Raw genomic sequence first — 26,487 nt, 5'->3', positions numbered from 1 at the left:
CTTCCCATGACCCTGTCGCCGGTTCACCACTGTTCCTTACTTGGAGCACTTTTGAAAGATACTGACCACTGCAGAACGGGAACACCCCACAAGAGCTGCAGGAGATGCTCTGACCCAGTCGTCTAGCCATCACAATTTGGTCCTTGTCAAACTCGCTCAAATCCTTATGCTTGCCCATTTTTCCTGCTTCTCACACATCAACTTTGAGGACAAAATGTTCACTTGCTCCAGGAAGATGGCCATCCACTTGAAGCAGATCACCATGTTCAGCAGGTCAAAGGTCAGAGCTCTGGGGCTCCCCAGCTCAGAGGTGTTGTCTATGGAGGACGAGTCCTTGGTGGGCAGCTGGATGAGTTTGCCCCACTGCATACTGGGAGATCACTTATGACACGTAACGCTGCCTGAATCATAATCATGCAGTGTTTACTGTTGGCCAGAGAACTGGCCCCCCGACTGAGCCTGGTTTCTCCCAAGGTGTTTTTTTTTTTTTTTACATTTTTTTACATTTTTTCCCCTGTTGGAGTTTGGGTTTCTTGCCGCTGTTGCCTTTGGCTTAGTTGGGGACACTTGATATTCAACAATGTTCTACCTGCATTGACACTATTGTATGCGAAATGAACTGAGCTGGACGATGACATCACTGTTTACTTGCCGATGTATAGATAAATTAACTAAATTAATAACTATTGATTTTTACAAAGGAATGAATCAATACTGAATTTACTTAAGCTGGACATTTTTTTTACCAGTTATCACTGTAAAGCTGCTTTGACACAATCTGCATTGTAAAAAGCGCTATATAAATAAAGATGACTTGACCTGATCAGAGAACATAGTTCTAGACTCTGTTTATCTATATACACACGTGACAGTCAAGAGATTCACATCTGTGAATGAAATTAAAGGTGCCACAGAACCCTTTTTCACAAGATTTAATATAAGTCTAAGGTGTCCCCTGAATGTGTCAGTGAAGTTTCAGCTCAAAATACACCACAGACTTTATATTATAACATTTTTTAACTGCCTATTTTGGGGCATAATTAAAAATGCGCAGATTCACTGCGTGTCCCCTTTAAATCCTAGCACTCCCCGCCCCCGAAACTCTATAATACATTGCATAAACAAAGTTCACACAGCTAATATAACCCTCAAAATGGATTTTTACAAAGTGTTTGTCATGCAGCATATCAGATCATGTAAGTATGGTATTTATTTGGATGTTTACAGTTGATTCTGAATGAGTTTGATAGTGCTCCATGGCTAAAGCTAACATTACACACTGTTGGAGAGATTTATAAAGAATGAAGTTGTGTTTATGAATTATACAGACTGCAAGTGTTTAATAATGAAAATAGCGATGGCTCTTGTCTCCGTGAATACAGTAAGAAACGATGGTAACTTTAACCACATTTAACAGTACATTAGCAACATGCTAACGAAACATTTAGAAAGACAATTTACAAATATCACTAAAAATATCATGTTATCATGGATCATGTCAGTTATTATTGCTCCATCTGCCATTTTTCGCTATTGTTCTTGCTTGCTTACCTAGTCTGATGATTCGGCTGTGCAGCTCCAGACGTTAATACTGGCTTGTCTAATGCCTTGAACATGGGCTGGCATATGCAAATATTGGGGGCGTACATATTAATGATCCCGACTGTTACGTAACAGTCAGTGTTATGTTGAGATTCGCCTGTTCTTCAGAGGTCTTTTGCACAAATCAAATTTACATAAGAAGGAGGAAACAATGGAGCTTGAGACTCACTGTATGTCATTTCCATGTACAGAACTCTAATTATTTAACTATGCCGAGGTAAATTCAATTTTCCATTCTAGGGCACCTTTAAAACTGATGCTGGACAGTTTGACTGCCAATAAAGTCTCATTATTGTTTAATTAGATAAGCAATGTCAAATCCAGTACACTTGTTTATTACTGTGAAGCTGTTTTGAAATAATGTAATATATAAAGAGCTAGATAAATAAAGGTGACCAGATTTGACAGTATCACAACCAGGGGGAAAAAAATAATAATAATACACATTTGATGATTAAAAGCAGTGGAACAGAAGATTAATTTCAGTTGATGTTAAACTAACACACCTGATGACCATGTTTAAAATAATAAAACATTAAATTCATAAGTATGACATTAATAAAAGGTGAATACTAATAAACACATCATATGAACATCAACCAGAAGAAAACACAACAGACAATGACATACAGTGTATCCGGAAAGTATTCACAGCGCTTCACTTTTTCACACATTTTGTTATTTTACGCCCTTATTCCAAAATTGATTACATTCATTAATTCTACAATTCTACAAACAATACCCCATAAAAAAAATGTAATTTTTGCAAATTTAATAAAATATATATATATATATATATATATATATTTTTTTTTTTTTAAATATGCACGATTAATGCACTTTGCTGCCATTTGTTTTATTAATATACAAACATATCTACAATTCTGTGAAGCCATCCTGTTATGGTGAGCAAATATTGCTGACTTTTGTGTATAAGATACAATCAAATTAGCCTAATTTACATATTTACAATTTACACAATATGTTGTGTTTATTCTGAAAGAAATAACTGATTAAATTTAAATATCCATGGTGTAGCACTGCTTCTGAAGAGATATAGGCTAACTCATGGTGATGTGAAGGTGCAAATGTATCATCACATGATACATTTGCACCTTAAATCATAACCCATAACCATTTGCCTTTCAACACAAGAAAAGATGGCAAATGGCAAATATCCTCTTCAGATGAGCTTCAATCAATTCTCAGGAAGACATTTGACAAAGGCATTAAAAGCATCATCATTAAACCCTATAAAACATGTAGTTCCCCAAAACCCAGATGAAACTCTGCTCTGAAGTTCATTGTACTGTTAATGTAGTGATTGTGTTGAGCTGCTCACTTCACTGAGATTGGTGATGATAAAAAATAAATAAATAATAAAAATCACCAATACATCAATGAGAGGAAGGCTTAATCAATCTTATTAGAAATATCATGTACATTTATATACAGTAAAGTACAGTAAACATCACTGTGCCTTCGGTTTTGTTGATAATGATTCTGTAGTGGCTCCATATTCACCATCATTTAATACCTGACAGTAAAATAAAACAGACATTAACATATGCATTACTGCTGACACATCCGTTCAGAGGATTGTCCACATGATATTATATTATATTATATGAATCAATACTTACAATAGTGTTTCCAGTTTATAATGTGGATTATCTTTTAAAGCAGAGAGATGCTTCACACTTGCATGTTCTATTTCATTCTGAGTCAGATCCAGTTCTCTGAGGTGTGAGTTTGATCTCAGAGCTGAAGCCAGAGCAGCACAACCTTCATCTGTGATATCACAATAAAACAACCTGCAGAAAACAATGACACACTCTCTTAGTTCAGCAGGAACTACACTACCACAGAGACTGAGATATTAAATACTAAATCTGTGTAGGTTTAATGTTTTATTATTTGCTTTATTGTGCATTTCACAAGTTTGTGTGCCCATATAATCTTAGAGTAAATGGTAAACCAATTTGGCTTGCTGTCTGCTATAGAGGGGCTCAGAGATCATATTCTACTCGAGCTCTGATTGCCCCCCATTACATGGACAAAATAATATACTAAAAGCAGGAGAAGGGGAGGAGGAGGGATGCCAAAATAACTAACAACGGGAAGAGGTAAGAGGCTGTTTTGTATATTTTAGTATTAATTAGAAGATTAGATGGGCATACTCCTCCTGAAATTATGTTGGAATAACATACAGAGAATAATCCCTTCTCTGTTAAGATTAATGTATGATCTTACCTCAGTTTCTCTAGTTTACAGTGAGGATCCTTCAGTACATCAGAGAGCGCCATCAGACCTCGACCTCCTATTTTATTCTCAGACAGATCCAGTTCTCTGAGGTGTGAGTTTGATCTCAGAGCTGAAGCCAGAGCGGCACAACTTTCAGCTGTGATATAACAATCCAACAACCTGCAGAAAACAGAGTCTGAGATATTAAATACTAAATCTGTGTGGGTTTAATGTTTTTGTTACTTTCTGTTTACTTTTTATTTTATTGTGTGCTAATGTAAATCGCTATGATTTAAATAACATATACGAAGAATAATCCTTTAAAATAATATGTTTGTCTCTTTTAAGATTCTTCGTATATTAATTTTAATTAATTTAATTAAATTAATTAATTAATTAATTAATTAATTTAATTAATTAATTAATTAATTAATTCCTTACATTTATATAGCGCTTTTCTGGGCACTCAAAGCGCTTTACATATTGAAGTGGGAATCTCCTCAACCACCACCAATGTGCAGCATCCACCTGGATGATGCGACGGCAGCCATATTGCGCCAGTACGCCCACACACACCAGCTTATTGGTAGAGAGGAGACAGAGTGATGAAGCCAATCAGTGTATGGGGATGATTAGGAGGCCATGATGGACAGAGGCCAATGGGCAAGTTTGGCCAGGATGTCGGGGTTACACCCCTACTCTTTTCGAAGGACATCCTGGGATTTTTAATGACCACAGACAGTCAGGACCTCGGTTTAACGTCTCATCCGAAGAACGGTGCTTTTTGTCAGTATAGTGTCCCCATCACTATACTGGGGCATTAGGACCCACACAGACCACAGGGTGAGCACCCCCTGCTGGCCTCACTAACACCTCTTCCAGCAGCAACCTAGTTTTCCCACGAGGTCTCCCATCCAGGTACTAACCAGGCCCTGCTTAGCTTCAGTGGGCAACCAGTCTTGGGCTACAGGGTGATATGGCTGCTGGCTGTATATGTTATTCAAATCATAGTGCTTTACATTAACACAATAATGATCTTACCACAGTTTCTCCAGTTTACAGTGAGGATCCTTCAGTCCATCAGAGAGCAGCGTCAGACCTTTATCTCCTATTTTATTCCCAGACAGATTCAGATCTCTGAGGTGTGAGTTTGATCTCAGAGCTGAAGCCAGAGCAGCACAACCTTCAGATGTGATATTACAATAACTCAAACTGCAGAAAACAACAACAACACAATCTCTTAGTTCAGCAAGAACTACACAACCACAGAGAGACTGAGATATTAACACTCTGAAGTCTGAGGGTATCGCCGGCGATACCACCGTGGTTTTTTTCTTATCAGTGTGAAAGAGACTCAAAATACTCTGTCAATGTTGCACATACAATTAAGAGTTATACACCATTTTAATCTGTGGAATATCTTCTTTCATTTGTGTACACTCAGAGTAAAAACAAAATGTTGTGCTTTTTGTAAATAAAGAAAACAAACATGATGCGTGATCTCTCGTCTCCCTCTGAACGAAGTCCAATCTGATAGTTCTTAAGAAAATGAACTGTAACATAGTGAATACTAATGACAAAAAAATTACACTTATGTCTAAAAAAACGTTAAGATGTCAGGTTTTAAACATATAAGTCAAATCGAAAACAAACCTTCTGTGTTTATGTAATCTGTATGAAAAGAGAGCCATGTCAGAAGTCTGTGATTCAGCTCATTATCCGCTAATGCGGTCACGCCCACGGAGCGAGCGCTATTCAGACGCAAATTCAGTCAATACATGCATTCATCGTCTCAATCGTGTATTTATTGTCTTCAAAGTGTTTTGAATAGCCATATTTAGCGATCTCTTGCCTCTGTTAGTTCCTTGATTGTCACATGATATGCCTCTTCTTTTACTGAGGCATTTGTGGACAAAAGGGGCAGAGTGCCCTCCGGCTCAAGTATGAATTAAAAACACAGCATCCAGCGCTCATAATGATGACAATAAATATAGAATAATAAAATTACTCCTCTGTATAGAAAATTGATATAAACATATGAGAATCCATCAATATTTCTCCAAATGTGTATGCTTTTAAGCATATTAAGAAATTATGGTCAATATAAGATTTTAAGAGTCAAAATGTGGAGCTTGAGTCTTAGATCTTTTTAATGATGTATAGTTTGTCAACTGCACATCAACATTTAGGCTCTATAATATAACAAATATAGTAGCCTATATGAAATGTCCTAGAGGTAGGAATGTTCAGGCGCGTTGCATCACAGAAATACATTATATTTTAAATTATATTAAAATAGAAAACCATTATTTGGTTAGAGACTTGAGACTTATTTTAAAAACATTATAATGGCAATGTGTTCAATCTTTTGACTGGTAGTGTAATTTAACATAGGCCTATACAAAATTTTCTTCATATCGTGCAATAATACGTGCATGCATGAGATCACAAAATCATGGTTTTTTTTGTCCTGAGTGGACTTTAATCCTGTTATCAGCATGATCACAGAGGGTTTTTTCACAGCCTACCTTTCTGAAAGGCCTCATTAATATGCAAGTCATTTCAGGTCATTATTATTCAATTCTTTTGTCTTCTCAGGTGAGAATCGCCCATTATACATGAGGATTCACGCCTCCATGCATACTGTGTTTCTTGACCAAAAGTGTCTTAGAAAATTTAAATCTCTCTATTGTTTTATATGAAGGAGTAGGAAGGATAATTTTTACTTCATTCTGAAGCAAAAAACTCTAGTCTATAACCTCCAATACCCAGAAGTCTTATGAACACAGATTTAATATATTTTTTTGGCCTTATTTCAGTGACTTAAATTGTTTGTTTTTTCAATAACCACGCATAAACATTATTCCTTCAAAAACACAAACATGTACATACATGTTCCTCACATATTATTGTAGCCTAGTTTGTGCTGAATACAGTGTAATGACACTTTTTCCATTAATATGTTTATGAACAACTGAAAAAAGCACAAATGTCAGGGCATGTCAAAACTTCTCCAGGGCCCCAAAAATCCTCAGACCCCTGAGGGTTAAATGCTAAATCTGTGTGGGTTTAATGTTTGTATTACTCTTTGTTTACTTTTTATTTTAGTGTGTGTTAATGTAAATCGCTATGATTTAAAAAAACATATACGAAGAATAATCCTTTAAAATAATATGATGCTTGTCTCCTTTAAGATTCTTTGTATATGTTATTCAAATCATAGTGATTTACATTAACACAATAATGATCTTACCACAGTTTCTCCAGTTTACAGTGAGGATCCTTCAGTCCATCAGAGAGCAGTGTCAGACCTGGACCTCCTATTTTATTCCCAGACAGATTCAGATCTCTGAGGTGTGAGTTTGATCTCAGAGCTGAAGCCAGAGCAGCACAACCTTCAGATGTGATATCACAATAACTCAACCTGCAGAAAACAATGACACACTCTCTTAGTTCAGCAGGAACTACACAACCACAGAGAGACTGAGATATTAAAAGGATCACTTGGTGTTAAGACTTGTATGGCTCAATACAACATAAATTATGTCTCTTACGCTGCATTCACATGGGGCGTCAGCGTCAACGCTTGACGGAGGGCATGTCTGAAGCTTGTGTTGATGTGACCGTTATAGTGATTACAGCCAATCACATTACTTTCCGGTGTTGCACAAACGCAGTTGGCTGCGACTGCTCTAGGGTATTTGCATAGGGCGATCTGATTGGATGATGCCCGCGTTGGCGCTTGAAAAGTTGAGAAATCTTCAACTTCTGCCGCTTGCAACGCGAGTGAAGCGACACAACGGAACCCACAATTCAGTTCGGCAATGCATGACATCACCCATTCAAAGTAAACGAGAAGCGTTAACACCGGCGCCCCGTGGGAATGCAGCGTTACTGAAATATGTAGTAGAAAACCCTATTATTTTAAAAAAATCCATACCATATTTGGACAATGGGTGGCGCTTTTTGTGTGTGTGTGTTTGTTCTATGTCGATGACATCAAATGGTTGCACTCTGTCAGCTACTTACATTACACTATGGCTATTTTTACCACAACACAACTAGGAATATTAATATACGATGCCACATTGTGCAGCTTTTGGTTGTAATTCTCAGTCGATGAGCCACAAGAGAAGCGATGTAAGTCTTTACTGCTTTACTAGCGATAAGAGGAGAAAATAATGGGAAGTTGTGCAGAATGTGGACGAATAAAACTTCCAAAAGATCCGTGTTTTTGTTCTCTTCACAAGCTCTGGTGCCTTTGAGGCTTTTAGTAGACCACAGCTGAAAAAGCTTTCAGTTGGCAATGGATAAGTGTTTGATGCATCTCGATTGAGACAGACTGCCTCAAAGCTTGCATGCGCTGTGATGCACGAGATATCTGTGATCGCAAACAGTAGCATCTTTTCAGCATGTTTAACTGTGTGTATTCAGGTGACATATCAGACGATTTTTACACACCATACAACAGTAGTTTGAATAGCCACAGAGTCATTGCAAATCTTCGATGTTTTCATCCTCACCAATTTTGTGCTCTGGCTCCAATTGAAAAGGCTGATCGTGTTTTAGAAGAAACCCGCGGATATTAAGACTTGTGTTACTAGATTACCATTGCACCAAAGTATATAGATGAAAAATAATCAAAGGCATCAGGGCTAAAGTGGAGAGAACATTACATCTGGTCACTTCATATCTCTGATCGGATAGCTATCTGATGTATAAAAATGATTGCTTACACTTGGCCACATAAATGTCTCCGTAAAATATATCAGATCGTCAATTCCCACACTATATGCAGATATAGAGTTCACGTCACCGAAAGCAACAAATATGAGCTGTATTTGATTGATTATCAGCTAATTTCAAAATCAAAACCGCAATCAGAGAGAGCACGGCAACAGCACTGGTAAGATCATTCAGTCTCACTACTTTTAATGAAGATGATTGTGTTTTGAGTGCCTGCGACTTACTTTCATTTTGATATGCGGCAGTTTGCGCATTGTGTTGCTGAATAGAAAATCAGCTGCTGATCTGCGGTGATGGGTGCTGCAGTAGCGCTATCATATCTGGCTATAACATTGTTTAGCCTATAACACGCTCTCACACGTTTATTTTTTAGTATTTTGGGAGGAGTTCAATTTACATATGTGGTTTCAACAACCAGATGCATTCATATCTGTTCAGTTTTGATTGGAATGTGTCCCAGACCACCTCCTGAAGTGGTTTGAGTAATTGGATTTATATCCGTCTCGAATGCCACATTCTTCACAACTTCCCATTATTTTCTCCTCTTATCGCTAGTGAAGCAGTAAAGACTTACATCGCTTCTCTTATTGCTCATCGGCTGAGAATTACAACCAAAACCTGCACAATGTGGCATCGTATATTATATTCCAAGTTGTGTTGCGGTAAAAATAGCCATAAAGTAATGTAAGCAGCTGACAGTGTGCAAACATTTGACGTCATCGACATAGAACGCAAACAAAATGGCGCCGCCCATTGTCCAAATATGTTATTGTCCAAATATGTTATAAATAACGTAAATCTTTCATGGGTTTTCTACTACATATTTCAGTAAGAGACATCAATTATGTTGTATTAAGCCACACAAGTCTTAACACCAAGGGATCCCTTTAAATACTAAATCTGTGTGGGTTTGATGTTTTTATTGCTCTTTGTTTACTTTTTATTTTATTGTGTGTTAATGTAAATCGCTATGATTTAAATAACATATACGAAGAATAATCCTTTCAAATAATATGATGCTTGTCTCTTTTAAGATTCTCCGTTAATGTTATTCAAATCATAGTGATTTACATTAACACAATAATGATCTTACCACAGTTTCTCCAGTTTACATTGAGGATCCTTCAGTCCATCAGAGAGCAGTGTCAGACCTGGACCTCCTATTTTATTCTTAGACAGATTCAGATCTCTGAGGTGTGAGTTTGATCTCAGAGCTGAAGCCAGAGCAGCACATCCTTCATCTGTGATATTACAATCCCACAACCTGTAAAGAACAATGACATTCTTCACTCTCTCGGTTCAAAAGTCTGATGAATCATATTTGATACATTTAAACATGATTTTTCTAAAAAATAAAAAAAATAATAGATAATCAAGTAAACCTAGGTTGCTTCAGTCCAGAAAATTTTCTTCTTGAAATATTACTAACAATAAAGGTTATTCTTATGTGTACTTAATAAAAAGCAGTAAAGATTTCAGAAATTGTATCATCAGACTGTTATTATTTTAGCTCGCCAAGGACTCTTGTGTTGATTTATAGACCTCCTAAATATAATTATTTATTTCTGAATTTTCTGAGTTGTTATCTGGAATTGTTCCACTATTGATAATATCTTGATGATGAAAATGAGTACTACATTTCTCTAAGAGTACATTTTTCAAAGAGCTAATTTCTGCAACGTTGCAAATGTCATGCCACAGCTGTGGATCGTGCAGGACTTCACTGTATGCTGATGACAGGCACAGTGAGTGTGTTTCATGCCTGGGGGGTCTGAAGATGATCCCCTAGATGACAGCATGTCATTGGTGGCCTCAGACTCGGAGGATTGGGCGGGCTCAATGAACGACCCCTCACTCTTGCCATCTTTAGAGCCCATCGTTGCCAGGAACACCAAACTTCTCTATGTCCTGTCCAAAGCAGTCGAGGAGCTCGGATTGGAGTGGACTCCACCTGACGAACCAACTCGCAGTCGTCTGGATGAATGGTTCCTGCTGGGGCGCTGCCAGGTCCCTCACCAGCAAACTGCACCATTCTTCCCGGAGGTCCACGACGAACTCACTAAGTCATGGCGCCTATGCACATCTAATTCATCCACCCTCACCACGGTCGACGGCGCTGATGAAAAGGTCTATGAGAAGCTGCCTCCCCTGGATGAAGGTCACCTATCCATTCAAGCCCTGCAGAACGACGACAGCACCTGCTGGACATACCTAAACCACTGCCAGCAAGGCACTTAGGCCAAACGCCTCGTTTGCAGAATGATTCACTGCTGCACAAAAGTTGTCCCAAGTGATGCAACACTTCATGCCCAAGCGTTCCAGCTCTGCAGCTGCCTCTAGTCAAGGTGAGAACCCTTCCTCCTGTGACGTATCTTTGATATTGTCCTTCCTTTAGGAGTTACTGGATAATGGTCATCTTCATGTATTTCTCAACACTTCAGCTTGTGACACTTATTAAGTCGGGGTCATATTTTAGGATTCTCTACCTAACCTAAGTCTCTGAAATCTTGAGATTAATGTATTATTAATGTAGATTAATGTATTATCTTACGGCAGTTTCTCCAGTTTACAGTGAGGATCCTTCAGTCCATCAGAGAGCAGAGTCAGACCTTTATCTCCTACTTTATTCTGAGACAGACTCAGTTCTTTGAGGTGTGAGTTTGATCTTAGAGCTGAAGCCAGAGCAGCACAACCTTCAGTTGTGATATTACAATCCAACAATCTGCAGAAAACAATGACACACTCTCTTAGTTCAGCAGGAACTACACAACCACAGAGAGACTGAGATATTAAATACTAAATCTGTGTAGGTTTAATGTTTTTGTTATTTTCTGTTTACTTTTGCATTATTGCATGTTATTGTAAATCACTATGATCCAAAAATGTACAATAATCCCTTAAAATAATATTATACTTGTCTCTTTTAAGATTAATGTATGTTCTTACGTCAGTTTCTCCAGTTTACAGTGAGGATCCTTCAGTCCATTAGAGAGCAGTATCAGACCTTTATCTCCTATTATATTCCCAGACAGATCCAGTTCTCTGGGGTGTGAGTTTGATCTCAGAGCTGAAGCCAGAGCAGCACAACCCTCATCTGTGATATCACAATAAAACATCCTGCAGAAAACAATGACACACTCTCTTAGTTCAGCAGGAACTACACAACCACAGAGAGACTTAGATATTAAATACTAAATCTGTGTGGGTTTAATGATTTTATTACTTTAATTATTACTTATTTTTGTTTACTTTTGCTTTATTGTGTGTTATCGTAATCAATATGATTTAAACAATACAAGGAGAATAATTCCTTAAATAATTTGATTCTTGTTGCACTTAAGATTAATGTAAGATCTTACCACAGTTTCTCCAGTTTACAGTGAGGATCCTTCAGTCCATTAGAGAGCAGCATCAGACCTCGACCTCCTATTTTACTCCCAGACAGATCCAGTTCTCTGAGGTGTGAGTTTGATCTCAGAGCTGAAGTCAGAGCAGCACAACCTTCATTTGTGATATTACAATAACTCAACCTGCAGAAAACAATGACAATCTATCAGTTCAGCAGCAACTACACAACCACAGAGAGAATGAGATATTAAATACTAAATCGGTGTGGGTTTAATGATTTTATTACTTTACTTATTACTTATTTTTGTTTACTTTTGTTTTATTGTGTGTTATCGTAATCACTATGATTTAAACAGTACAAGGAGAATAATTCCTTAAATAATTTGATTCTTGTTGCACTTAAGATTAATGTAAGATCTTACTTCAGTGTCTCCAGTTTACAGTGAGGATCCTTCAGTCCATTAGAGAGAAGCATCAGACCTCGACCTCCTATTTTATTTCCAGTTAGACTCAGTTCTCTGAGGTGTGAGTTTGATCTCAGAACTGAAGCCAGAGTGGCACAACCTTCAGCTGTGATATTACAATAAAACAACCTGCAGAAAAACAATTACACTCTTCACTCTCTCAGTTCAGCAGTTGTGGGTTTAATGTTTTTATTCATTTATGTTTACTTTTGTGCGTTAATGTAAATTTTAATCTGAAAAAATATAAGGATAATAATCCCTTTTGTAGATCTTTTGTATACCGATCCAAGTGCGTCTTTTGTTAGGAAAACCAGGCAAAATTAAAGGGGTCATATGGCGATTCAAAAAAGTGGATGTGGATTGTTTATTGTGCATTGCACAGACTTTTGTTTGGACATCTTGTTATTGAAATAAAAACTCAGTCAGCAGTCAAAGTCGACCCTGTCCTCTTCCTTCCCTACGAACTTGAACTTGTTACAGTACTACTTTAATAAATCACAGGAGGTGACATACACACGGAAAATTGTGACACAGTGTACAATAGGCGCGTGCTTCTTCCCTTATTGGGTGGCCAGTGTGACACTGTGTCCCAGAGAGACGAGACAATGACAAAACAACCCATTATAAACAAAGCATTTGTCGCATCCATTGGGGACATAATTACTGATTTATAATCAGTCTTTGTGCACAGCCTGCCTTGTACTCTTCCAGGTTCTGGAAACAATCCTCTGAAAATGCGCAGTACACAGTTGAATATTTGGGTTGTACTGTTCTGGAACATTGTTGTAAAACCACTGTTTTCTAATTGTGCCCTCTTTTGGAAGGCCAAACAAGGTAGTTTGGCTTTCGCAATGAAAAACACAGCATCTCCACGACATGGCGGCGTCTGAAAGAATAAAATTTAGGTCTTCTTTCTTTGCGTATACATTTTGGGTGGTGTTATGAAACTCTGTCCCCACAGACTGATGTAGATTTGTGGGGGCATGTTTGAATGAAGCGTTTTAAAGAAGGCGTGGCAGAGCCTTAACTTTTACAAAGAATATCTCTTTGAGTTTGAGACTTTGAGCTGTGTAGCTCTGCAGATATTATACATACACTAAAGAAACAAGAAATCGCATCATATGACTCCTTTAATTTACCATAGATGGCATAGAACAGAGAAACACTGCACTACAGCACACATCTGATGATTATCCTCATACTTACTGAGCTGATCTGGAGGCTTTAACTACAGGCAAGAGCTTCTGAAGTACTTCATCTGATGACATGTGGATTTGGTCTTGACTGATGTTCATGTATTTCCTTAACTTGAACTCATCCAAATGCTCTGAGGTTAATAAAACAAAGACAATAGCTGACCACTGAGATGCGGACAATCTGGTGCTTAAAAGACTTCCAGATCTGACATACTCCTGGATTTCATTTATGAGAGAATTATCACCCAGTTCATTTAAAGAGTGGAACAGATTGATGGATTTCTCTGGTGAGAGATTTGTTTTAATTTTCATTTTTATGTATTGAACCGTTCTTCCTCTGCTGTACAAGATTTTTCTAACATGTGTCAGAAGGCCTTTCAGGAGCATTTGATTGGACTCCCGTGAGAGACCCAAAAGGAACCGCAGGAAAAGATCCAGATGTCCATTTCTACTCTGCAGAGCCATGTCCACGGCGCTCTGATGCAGCTCAGATATCGTGTGACATGCATGTTTTGAGCTGAGGTTTTCATTAAGCACATCCCTCTTGTACAGCAGAAATGAAAGCAGCACATAAAGAGCTGCTAGATGCTCCTGAATGCTCAGATGAACGAAGCAGAAGACTTTCCCCTGATACAAGCCCAATTCCTCTCTGAAGATCTGAGTGCACAATCCTGAGTACACCAATGCTTCTGTCTCATCAATGCCACACTCTCTCAGGTCTTCCTCATAGAAGATCAGGTTTCCTTTCACAAGCTGCTGGAATGCCAGTTTCCCCAGTTTGAGAATCATGTCTTTATCTTTAACTTTCTTCTCATAGTCCTTCTCATGTTTGATGTTGGTCTGAATGATCAGGAAGTGTGTGTACATTTGAGTGAGTGTCTTGGGAATCTCTCCTCTCTTTGCTTCACTCATCATCTTCTCTAGAACAGTTGCTGAGATCCAGCAGAACACTGGGATGTGGCACATGATGTGGAGGCTCCTTGATGACTTCAGGTGTGAGATGATCCTGTCGGCCAGACTCTGATCACTGATTCTCTTCCTGAAGTATTCCTCCTTCTGTGGGTCACTAAAGCCTCGTACCTCTGTCACTCGATGGACACACTCAGAGGGGACGAGATCAGCTGCTGCTGGTCTGGAGGTGATCCAGATGAGAGCAGAGGGAAGCAGATTCCCCTTAACGATGTTCATCAGCAGCACATCCACTGAGGCTGATTCAGATATATTACACAGTTTCACATTAAAATTCAGAGACAGACGACACTCGTCCAGACCGTCAAAGATGAACAACACTTTATATTCTTCACTGGATATTTCCATTTCTTTTGTTTCAGGGAAAAAGACATGAAGAAGCTCTGAAAGACTGAGTGTTTTGTCCTTCATCAAGTTGAGCTCTCTGAAAGGAAGTGGAAATATGAGCTGGATGTCCTGATTCTCTTTCCCTTCAGCCCAGTCCAGGATGAACTTCTGCACAGAGACTGTTTTTCCAATGCCAGCGACTCCCTTTGTCAGCACAGTTCTGATGGGTTTGTCTTGTCCAGGTAAAGGTCTAAAGATGTCATTGCATTTGATTGGTGTGTCCTCTTTAGCTGTTCTCCTGGATTGTGTCTCAATCTGTCTCACCTCATGCTCATTATTGATCTCTCCACTTTCACTCTCTGTGATGTAGAGCTCTGTGTAGATCTCGTTCAGGAGTGTTGGGTTTCCCTGCTTTGCTGTTCCCTCACACAGACACTGAAACTTCTTCAGCAGATTTGATCTAAATGTCTTGAGAGCTTCAGCATGTTGAGGGTCACTGCTGTAAGATTAAAATATAAAAATCATTAGATAACTAATATGCATATTTCATGTAGTATATTTAATGACTACCAATTTGTTTAATGAGATCTTCCTTTAGTTTAGGTAGTTCAGACTGCTGTTTAATCCAATCAGACCATTCTTTAATGAACAATCCAACAGAGGTCTCAAGACCGTAACAAGCAAAGGTCCAAGTAGGAACAAGTAGACTCAGAGATGTCTGCTGTCCCACTGATCATTATGAGCTTTTACTACCCCTTTGCTAACACTAGTCCAGCAACTAGTGGACCTCAGGCACATTCCAGGAGGAGGAAGGCATGCAAAACAGAAGGAATGTGAACGAGTTAACTCTCACTCCATTTCCCCATTGAAACACACATAATGCCCATAAAAAAGGACTCTTCCCCTTCATTCAAAGAAAACCTTCTACCGTCACTGGGCACTGTCAGAGTGACCTCTCTATTCTTGATTCTGAATTATACATATATTATTCATATTTCCCTTTTGAGCTAACACCCACAAAAGACAAAATAACCAAAACCCAGAAAAATACACCTGGAAAACCAATAAAAACAAGACATGAGTGTCAGGACCTTGAAACAACATTAGCCTGTCAGGATAAAAGTCTGTCAAATGCATACACGTAAATGGAAACATGTATAATCAAACAAATGAATATAGCATTTACCTAAATCCAAATTTAGTGTGTCCACAAAAGTTACGTTGAGTATCCGTTGAGCAGTCACTCTTCATGGATTTACAGCTGGATTCTGGCTGGTCCAGTCTGTGCATTGAGATGAACACAACACGTGAATGTAATTCACACTTTCTTATATTAATCACTTTTGTAATGACTGATTGTTTTAGGTAATTAAAATATTTCATTAATATGTACTATTCACAGAAAATGTACTATAATCAGTAGTATTATCTGTTATATTCCACATATCGGAGCTGTTAATTATGATCTTTATTCTAAAATGCATTGCATACAGGTATTGAAGACACTTCACAGCATTACATTTGATCGGTTCTTTCTTGGTTTTAAAACAGATGTAATGAGATAAAGACACATTAATGCATTGTTTACCTAAACCCAGGATAAGCCTGTCCACTAAGATTAAGTGGAGGATCCATTGACCAGTCACTCTTCATGGACACACAGCTGGATTCTGGCTGGTCCAGTCTGTGCATTGAGATGAACACAACACATGAATGTAATTCACACACTCTTATATTAATCACTTTTGTAATGACTGATTGTTTTAGGTAATTAAAATATTTCATTAATATGTACTATTCACAGAAAATGTACTATAATCAGTAGTATTATCTGTTATATTCCACATATCGGAGCTGTTAATTATGATCTTGATTCTAAACTGCATTGCATACAGGTATTGAAGACACTTTACAGCATTAAAATTGAACTGTTCTTTCTTGGTTTTAAAACAGACGTAATGAGATAAAGACACATTAATGCATTGTTTACCTAAACCCAGGATCAGCCTGTCCACTAAGATTAAGTGGAGGATCCATTGACCTGTCACTCTTCATGGACACACAGCTGAATTCTGGCTGGTCCAGTCTGTGCATTGAGATGAACACAACAAGTGAATGTAATTCACACTCTTTGTCATGTCTACGTTTGTGTTTCCTTGCCTCTCAGGTTATCTTGTTTATTTGAATAAATATTGCTGCAAACATCCCTGTCTCTTCTCACCCTTCATCTTACTTGAACAGCACCACTAAACTTAGGGCTGGACTGGGAGAAAAAAAAAATCAGCCCTGGGATTTATAGTCCAGGCGGCCCACCGCTACGATCCAGAATCATTCCATTCGGACACCACCCATATATTTGCTGTTTAAACAAGTGGATCCTGCAACTGGGTAGCTTATTGAGAGTCTACAATTTAGTGCATGACAAAAAAATATGCTTTAAACACTTTAATATTTCCTTTATTATGTTGGAAAACACCTTATCAGAATAGTTCATGTTTTTATATTTCTACTTCCCTCTGGCACCTTTTATTTATTAATTTATATTGTAGTTATTCTCTCTTTTTCCTTTCCATTTCTTTGATTTATGGGTTATATTTAAAAATATTTGAAAAAAAAAAAAAAAAAAAAAAAAAAAATATATATATATATATATAAATAGTATACTATTATATACTAATATTATACTATTATAAATAGTATAATATAATAAGAGTATAATCTAGAGTATAATATATAAGAGTATAATCTAGAAACTTATCTAGCTGCCGCTGCAATGATCCGTTAGTGCCCCTGGTGGTCAGGAGGAATGAAACAGAAGATTTTCAAACATGTTTTGAGCCAAGCCTTTACATGGCAAGTTTTGAGATTTAATGTCAGAGCAAACTATGGCTTTTTCTAGTAAATATCATTAAACTGCACCACATTATTTACAATGGGTATTCCTGTACTTTGTGCCAAAAAGAACTTTAAAACTGTTTATGTCATTAAAATATTATGCTGGTGAATCTGTAGAAGAAAAGCAACTTTTTGAACCATATAAATGTGTCAGAAACCAAATATCTGAATACAAAAATCTAACTAATGTTTTTAAAAAGAAGATTGTCACAGCACATTGTTTAACATGCTATATTTAATAAAAAATAAAAATGACTGAATATATTTTTGTGTTTAAAGCTGTTTTATTTACTCTTTAATGGATATTTCAAATAAAAATAATAATAAAAAAAATAGGTCTGGCATAAATGTGTTTAAATAATGGCTTTTTAACTGTCGGTCACATGTGGGCCATATAAGGGCCGTGAGCACTTTACAGAACTCAATCATACAAGAATTATATATATAAGGTTTACATATCTGTGATATGATTTGCGGCCCTTGTTTTAATTATTTGGCTCACCATTGGTGGAGATTTTGTTTAGTTCTGGCTAAAAAGTAAGTGGGTCAGTTTAGGCAAGTATATGGACATTCAACAAGCCTCAAACCAATCATCTTTTCACACCTACTTTGGATTCAACCTTTGCACAGCTCAAAAGGGAGGGGCTTAGTATCATTTCATGATTTGTTTTCCGATCATACATTTGTGACATTCAATGATTTGCTGAGTAGATTCAAAATTTCCAAATCCAATTTATTTTGATATTTTTAATTATGTGGAGTGTGCTAAAGCACATTTTGCTTCCCTCACCAGCCAAAGGAAAATTTAATTAAAGTTATAATGTCATTTTCGAAATCACACAGAGCGGGTTCTAATTTGACCCAAATCTATACCAAAGGAAATTTTCTGGCTGGGAATATGTCTACTTTAAGACATAAATAATTATACATAAAGACGTTTTAAATCATTTTAATAAGTTTGCAAAACACAGTGGTGCTATGGAATGGGACATAGCGGCAGCTAGAAAAACAAAATAAAAATATAAATCGATTCCTTAACTATATTTGTTACTCACTTGTGTGGAAATGTATCCGTGGACAGGTCTTCATAATGCTGACCTCCATGATGGTTCATCAATCTAAAATCTAAATGAAAGAAACTCAACACTTTGATAATAGTGTCAAGATGTTTTCCGTTTCATAAAATGCCAGCATAGACCAATGGACTGAACTTTGTACTTTGATAACCATCTCAGGTGAATCACCTCTGTCATCTCAATCATCTGTAGACTTTAGTTCCAGGAAGTGCTTTAATGGCAATTCAAATAGATATTCCTATAGAGATAGAACTGTGATTTTTGGTAATTTGAAAAGCACTGATTTACAATATTTATATAATACACCGACATGTGAATGTATCGTGTATGTAGTTACAGCAATGTTTTTAAAAGATAAAAATCTGCTTATATTTGAGGATTAGTGTGGTCAACCAGCATTGTGTGTCTTGTTAAAAGGATTAGTTCACTTTAGAATTAAAATTTCCTGATAATTTACTCACCTCCATGTCATCCAAGATGTTCATATCTGTTCAGTTGGAAAGAAATGAAGGTTTTTGAGGAAATCATTCCAAGATTTTTCTCCATATAGTGGACTTCACTGGGGTTCAACGGGTTGAAGCTCCAAATGTCAGTTTCAGTGCAGCTTCAAAGAGCTCTACATGATCCCAGACGAGGAGTAAGAGTCTTATCTAGAGAAACCATCGCTCATTTTCTAAAAAAAAAAAACATTTTATACTTTTTAACCATAAATGCTCGTCTTGCACTGCTCTGTGACGCTCCACGCATGACGTAATCATGTTGGAAAGATCACGCGTGACGTAGGTGGAAGAACTGCGGTAGGGCAAAAATCTCCCTCCGTCCCTTCAAAATCATCCAACATCATTTTACTTTTTTTGGTAAAGGCCGTTTGACTTAGTCTTTGTACGTTCGCTTTGTAAACACTGGATCAGTACTTCCACCTACGTCACGCATGAGCTTTCCAACATGATTACGTAATGCGTGGAGCATCACAGAGCAGTGCAAGACGAGCATTTGTGGTTAAAAAGTATATGTTTATTTTTTATAGAAAATGAGCGATGGTTTCTCTAGATTAAGACTCTTATTCCTCGTCTGGGATCATGTAGAGCTCTTTGAAGCTGCACTGAAACTGACATTTGGACCTTCAACCCGTTGAACCCCAGTGAAGTCCACTATATGGAGAAAAATCCTGGAATGATTAATTTCATTTCACTGAAGAAAGCAAGACACGAACATCTTGGATGACATGGAGGTGAGTAAATTATCAGTGAACTAACTCTTTAAGAAACATTCCAATTCTGAATAAAGTATGATGTTTAATTTGATAAAACAACACAACAGAGAACATTTTATTTAACTGTTTAGAAACAAAGCAAAACCTTTTAATTACAATTCCAAAACAGAGAATTTTTTTTTTTAACAAAACACTGTGGATAGAGTCTTTATGCCATTTCCAGTGAGCCCAGGATGAAGTTTTCATTCGCTGGTAAGAACTGAAACCTCCTCCAGGTGCTGACGCACAACACCAGTCCAGCACTTTACTCAGACCTTTACACGCCGTCATGGCCGCCTCCATTAACGCGCTCAGGTGGTCCTGGTGGAGCCGGGCGTCCATCTGCAGCAGGGCGATGTTCCCGCTGCGGGGCAACAGTGCCAGCGCCAGTGACGTGCCGCCTCCGCTCTCCTCCGCGTGACACAGATCAGCCAGCGCTGTGTCCTCCACAAAGCCAGCGGTGCAGGCGCACACATAATCCCGCATGGGGATCCCAGCGTCCACCAGAGCCAGAGTCGCAGCATTGACACACGCGCTGTAGTTCCCACCGTCCGCCTGCAGAATCTACAGCACAGGATGAGATCGAGATTGTGGGGTTTTTAACTGTGATGATATTAATACGCATTTCTAATGCTCAATTCGATTATAAACACTCTTCAGTTCAGACTAGCACACATTTCTTTGCAGGTTATGAAAGTGCAACACAAACAGCATCGACAGACGCTCTCACCTTGACGTAGATGTCGATCTGTGAGCGCGGGTAGAGCTCCGTCAGCACTGCCGCTTCAAAGGTCTGCTTCAGATGAAGGCTCATCTCGCTGGACTTACGGTCGCCGTGTGGACGTCTCTTCCTCTCGGCGGTGCTGAACGTGGCCATGCTGTACTGACAGTTAATGACCGCACGATCGTGCAACGACTTACTGCGAGAGCCTCGGGTCTACAGGGAGGTGTGACAGATCATTATTATAAAGTTTATCTAGGATAAATGATTAGGGCTGGGTATTGACACAATCGAATTTTCACAATTCGATTCAATTACGATTTTGATTCGATTCGATATTGATTATTTTGGATGTCGTATTTCAGTTTCTGTAGATGGCAAATTTTCTAGAGGAAAAAATCAACTAATGCTGTAAATTACATTTGTAAGTCAGTTGGTACTACTGTAATAATACTGAAGGTTAAATTAACTTATTTATATACAAACACTTAAATTACACTCAATGATGTTTTTATTATAAATAAAGTTAAGAATTACATAATCATATTTCTACTCCAATTAGTTTTTTTTTTAAATATAAACATTTAAATCGCAGCTGTCATAACTGATTTATTCAAACATGCATTAAATACTGAAGAACATTAAAAATTATAATGAATATGTAACGGTGAATAGCTATATTTATCTTTCTAGAGTTCACTTTTCTAGCTGACTAATGAGTTTATGGTCACTGAATGTGTTTTTCTGAGGTAAATGTGACGTCACGTGACACTGAAGCTGTTTTATTGAGTCTTTCCGAGGTTGAAGCACTGATTGAGCGATTACACGAGACATGATACGGATTTCAGTAAGCTGTACTGTATATTTTAACATACCTTCAGATGTCATCATGTTTATTTCGCGCTGTAACTGGTATTAAAGCGGAGGAGAGGATGATCACATGCTTCTCTTTAACTGAGGCGCTAAAGCGATCTGTCACGCCACATTAAACAGCGCCAAAACGGTATTTATTTTTTAATCTCATAAGATGGACGTTATTTGAAATCTGAGACTTTGCTTCATATGAAAAGTAACAGATTATTGCGATTTATTGGATGGGAGGAGCTACATATTCTGCTCATTCATCAACTGAAAACAGACTAGACTAATCGATTCTTGGGATTTAAGAATCGATATCGGTTTGTAAAAATGAGAATCGATTAAAATCGAGAAATCGATATTTTTTACCCAGCCCTAATAAAGACGGAGGATAGTACGCATGATGACACATAACAGCAGGTTGTAATGGTGTTTCTGGACAAAGTTATACTTGCTTCAGATTTTTACAGCGCTCGTCAATGTCAAAATGACTGAGATGGCCAATCAAATCAAAGGAGGCGGGGTTTTCTGACCTCACAGAAACAGAAGGAATGTAAGGAACATGTAGGATGCGAGAATTAGAAACATTTTGCAAAATTAATTCATTTAAAAGATACGTCAATATGTTTTCTAAATGTAAATGTCTAGAGAGAAACACAATGAGTTATATTAGTAAAACTTTAGAGATTAAAAACACAGTTTCCAACAGATATCAGTTACTTTTTAATTCATTTTATTAAAAAAGTATCTTGAAATAGTACTTAATATAGAAATGGACCTTCTGATTGCACTGCAAAAAAATAAAATAATAATAATAATAATAATAATAATGATTTGGTTCTTCCTCAGTATTCTTGGCTTGTTTTAAGGTGCAAATATCTAATGATTTTTAAATCAAGATACATTTACTGGAGAAGCAAAAAATGACATAAAATATCAAGTCTTGTTTTCTGTAAAATGAATCAAAATGTTCATGATTAAAATAAACAAAAAATAAAAATAATTTGCCAATGGGCTCAGAAGTTCAACAATTCAAAAGGGAAGTTTTTATAACTCATTTGTTCTCACTTAGTTTTGCCTACTTTACATTTGCGACCAAAGCAAATCTTGATTTAAAATGTTTAGATGTTATTGATTAGATAGTTATTGATCCTGTTTAGATATTGTAAAAACAGGACAAAAATACTGAGGAACATATTTATTTGCAGTGCATGTAACATTTAATATCATGATGAACTTTATTAAATTTAAGACTTTCTGGTTTCTGCAAGGGCGATTTGAGACCAGAAACCCGAAACATCACGATAAACCCCACAGGCTCTACATGAAAACACACACACACACACACACACACACACACACACACACACACACACACACACACACACACAGTGTCCACTCACCTCGTGTGGCCCGTACACCACCGCCAGAGCTTTGGTGTTGCCCTGCTCCAGGTACGCGGACCCGTCGGCCTGCGCGAACACACTCATGCGGGCCTGCACCTTCCGCAGCTCGGGGGCTTTCCGTCCATCGAGTCGGTATCCCTGATCTGACAGCAGCTCCAGTCCCGCCATTGACCAGCATTCATTCGGTAAAAACACGCGTAGATTCTTCACAGTTCTTCTTCTGCTGTTGATTTCAGTCACCGAATGTGTACACCGCCCCCTGCTGGACTATTTCTTCTCCGGATGTTTATGATGATGCGCTACCGCCGCCTGCTGAGCTGGAGTGTGAAGTGTTTTTTTGTTTTGTTTTTTTACGTCAATTTTATTCTTTTTTAAAGATTTATTTATCAAAGAAATATGCATCTAACATATCAACACTTCAAGGTGTTTCACTTACAGTGTCAAGAGCCATTTTTTTAAATTATGCTTCAACTTAAGCAAACATAACATCTGGACTTATGAAAACTTTTTATGTTTTTGTTTGTTCATTTTGAGGGCCTGAAAACGCAAACAGGTTTCAAAGTGCAAGTTTTGAAAATGATACCGTTATTGTCTCTGTGTAAACTACAAAAATGACGCACATGTGTATTAAGTGTTCAGTCTATTGTTTCAGTAGTGTTTCTTTACACAGTGACATCGCCATCTACTGGCCTGGCAGCAGAATACAGCGATTTTAGTCATTTTCACGGATCCGTGTGAACGGGATCTTACGGAGCCCCGGACATGACATACAGGAAAAAAATTGTAGGCTAAATCGTGCACTTGATTTACTATTTCGTTCGCTCAATTTATAAATCAAGGGAACGAAATAGTAAATTGTGTGCATGTTTTAGTAAATCGTGCGCACAATTTAATTTTTTTTCTTGCATGTCATATGCAGGGCTCCGTAGGATCTTTATTATATTTGTGTGAAATGCTTGTATTGAAATATTTTATACCAATGATAAAACTGTACTAAATGTTATGTTTTGTGATCACTACGATATAGTGGTTTTCAATTTACACCACAGTGACAAAAATATGTATTTTATGTAAGCAAATGGCATATTTTGAGTTTTGATATTTGGGTCATTGGGCTATTTTTGGGCTATTTTAGATTGGACATTGCTAGATTTGTTGGCATCCCCGGCAGCCGCTGAGCATTCTGGAACTGGAACTCCTGTCAGTCATTAAAGGAACAACTTAATGGAGGGTTCACGGTGAAATTAAAATTACTTACCCCGTCTGTATTGTCTTTCTTCTGTGCAACACAAGATCTTAGGCAGAATGTCCTCAGGCAGATTTCAATATAATTAAAGAAGATAACTTTAAATGTCAAGCTCAAAAAAAAGACCAAAACATCAAAAAGTAGTCTTCTGAGGACACACATAGCTTTGTGTGAAGATTCTGAGGAACACAATTAAATTTAACTCATTTACTAAAGGTCTTTCCCTCTCTCTGAAGTTATTCACAAATGCCATCCTCGTCACGTTCAATTAAAAATGGCGCCGCTGGACGACGCATTGGCGCCAAACACTTTGCGTCACGTCACAGACACGACCGTGAATGATATTTGAGTAAATAATGACTTAAATTATATTATATCTTATATTATATATATCTTCCAAGGGGTTTTTTCCCTCCTAGGACTTTTTTCCCAGTGTTAGCACGCTGGGTTTTTCTCCTAGGGGTTTTTTTCCACCCCTGGGAGTCAGCCGACATTGGCTTAATGTAGCACCATCTTGTATATGTTACATATTACCACGCTTGTTTGTACAGCTTATTTTTAACCACTTCCCTTTTTTCTGTGCTTCTAATATGTAAAGCTGCTTTGAAACAATTACCAATTGTAAAAGCGCTATATAAATAAATTTGACTTGACTTGACTTGACTTAAATTTCAGAGTGTTTCTCATACAAAGCTTTTACTGTAAGGGAGAGTGGGGTAAGATGAGCCAGCGGGTAAGTTGACCAACTCCCTGATTCTTGGCAGCCATACCATTTTATTGTCATGTGACCATATATTTTAGAACCATCATTTCTGCCAGACTGTGAAAAGGAGAAGAGGAGTGGAAGTCACTTATTTACTTTAAAAACTGTTTTTGGCTTGTCAAAGTAAGATTTTAACAGAACAGATGTAATGGCTGTTTCATCAAAGCAAATTTGTTCAGTTCTAAACATATTTGTGATGCATATTGGTGATTTAGCAACGTATTAAAACCATGCAAGTCATTTAGCTAAAATTATTCTGAATTGGTAAGACTAGATTATTTTTCCTAAAATGGCAGCTATGGGGCAAAGTGAGCCAAATGCTGGTGGGGTAAATTGAGCCAGCGTTTTAACTTACCCCACCATAAGGCACTGAAGTTAAGTTAAATCTGAAGTATAAACTAGTGTCATTTCAATGTAATATATGCAGCTGGTTTAAGTTTATCTTTATTTTAGAGTTTATTTGATAGGAACAGTGTACAAGCACACCAAATCCTTCTCTGATACGAACCAGAGGATGTTTAATCATATATATCTTTCCACCTGTAGTCTCTAATGGCCGAACATGGTCGACATTGCAGAAAAACTTCCATGTCAAGAACCTTTTGACTAAAATGTTTATTAAGTTTCAGTGACATTTATTCATTCTTATTTAGTTAATTTTACTCAACAAACTCTCTGTTTAGTCTGTTTATGGGTTGATGTTCAACATATTGTTTCAGAAATGCAAACAATTAAACATACTGAAATTTCAACTTCATTTGGTTGGTTTTGTGTTGTTTAATTTAGCTTTAAAAAAAGAAATATTTGATAAAATAAAATATTTTTACAAAGAATATTTGTAAAATAAAATTTGATTATTAGTTTTTAAAATAGGTTCATTACCTTTAAAATTTCACATGGGATTTGATTCAGATTCAGTTAGATGGTCAGTTTACACTCACCTACTGACTCGGCTCAACTTACCCCTAACCTGGGGTAAATTGAGCCAGAGGAAAACATTTTTATAAGAAGCTATACTTTTAGAAACCTTCCTCATAGATGTATTCTGATCATTTAAAATTATAGGAAACATCCTGAAATTATTGAAAAATTTCCCAACAAAATGCAATAACGCCCAGTTACCACTAGATGGCGCCTAATGACCCCAGTTCATTTGTTCGTTCTTTCTTTCCTCAAATGTAGGTTCAAAGGTCTCAGTTGACTTTGAAAATCTGGGATTGAAAATGTAATTTAAACCATACTCAGATCCTGCTGGAGAACATGATCATCAGGAGTTCATGCAACAAACGCTCCTCCTCAGAAGAGCCAGAAGCTTCTGTTTTTAATCATTTAAAAGCTCTGTCGTGATGTCACAAGGCTCATAGATAACATCTT

The 26,487-nt window shown here is 37.4% G+C and overlaps 2 protein-coding genes across 2 annotated transcripts; both read right to left on the bottom strand.

The window, feature by feature from the left end:
- Window positions 1-1,834: 1,834 nt before the first annotated feature.
- On the bottom strand, window positions 1,835-19,403 carry LOC125250027 (NACHT, LRR and PYD domains-containing protein 12-like). Its single transcript, XM_048162323.1, has 15 exons — window positions 18,847-19,403; window positions 16,887-16,982; window positions 16,485-16,580; window positions 16,083-16,178; window positions 13,611-15,395; window positions 12,363-12,533; window positions 11,952-12,122; window positions 11,539-11,709; window positions 11,144-11,314; window positions 9,686-9,856; window positions 7,100-7,270; window positions 4,888-5,058; window positions 3,856-4,026; window positions 3,246-3,416; window positions 1,835-3,139 (listed from the first exon to the last, which is right to left on the bottom strand). The coding sequence occupies exons 1-15, from the start codon at window positions 18,903-18,905 to the stop codon at window positions 3,133-3,135; spliced, it is 3,678 nt and encodes a 1,225-aa protein (XP_048018280.1). The 5' UTR covers window positions 18,906-19,403; the 3' UTR covers window positions 1,835-3,132.
- A 739-nt stretch (window positions 19,404-20,142) lies between these two features.
- On the bottom strand, window positions 20,143-23,359 carry LOC125250035 (exosome complex component RRP41-like). Its single transcript, XM_048162340.1, is given in 4 exon segments — window positions 20,143-20,373; window positions 20,375-20,683; window positions 20,850-21,056; window positions 23,102-23,359. Coding segments are annotated over 4 exon segments (738 nt in total). The 5' UTR covers window positions 23,273-23,359; the 3' UTR covers window positions 20,143-20,322.
- Window positions 23,360-26,487: the final 3,128 nt, after the last annotated feature.

The sequence above is a fragment of the Megalobrama amblycephala genome, linkage group LG17 (assembly GCF_018812025.1).
Source record: "Megalobrama amblycephala isolate DHTTF-2021 linkage group LG17, ASM1881202v1, whole genome shotgun sequence".
Lineage (NCBI taxonomy): Eukaryota > Metazoa > Chordata > Actinopteri > Cypriniformes > Xenocyprididae > Megalobrama > Megalobrama amblycephala.
This window is presented reverse-complemented; position numbering and strand designations above follow the sequence as displayed.

Excerpts from the sequence above, each read along its gene's own strand:
- LOC125250027 (XM_048162323.1), bottom strand. The coding sequence starts at position 18,905 with ATGAACCATCATGGAGGTCAGCATTATGAAGACCTGTCCACGGATACA. Across the intron at positions 11,315-11,538 it reads TGTAAACTGGAGAAACTGAC|ATTGTTGGATTGTAATATCA; the intron begins GTAAGAACATAC and ends TGTTTTCTGCAG. Across the intron at positions 9,857-11,143 it reads TGTAAACTGGAGAAACTGCC|GTTGTGGGATTGTAATATCA; the intron begins GTAAGATAATAC and ends TGTTCTTTACAG.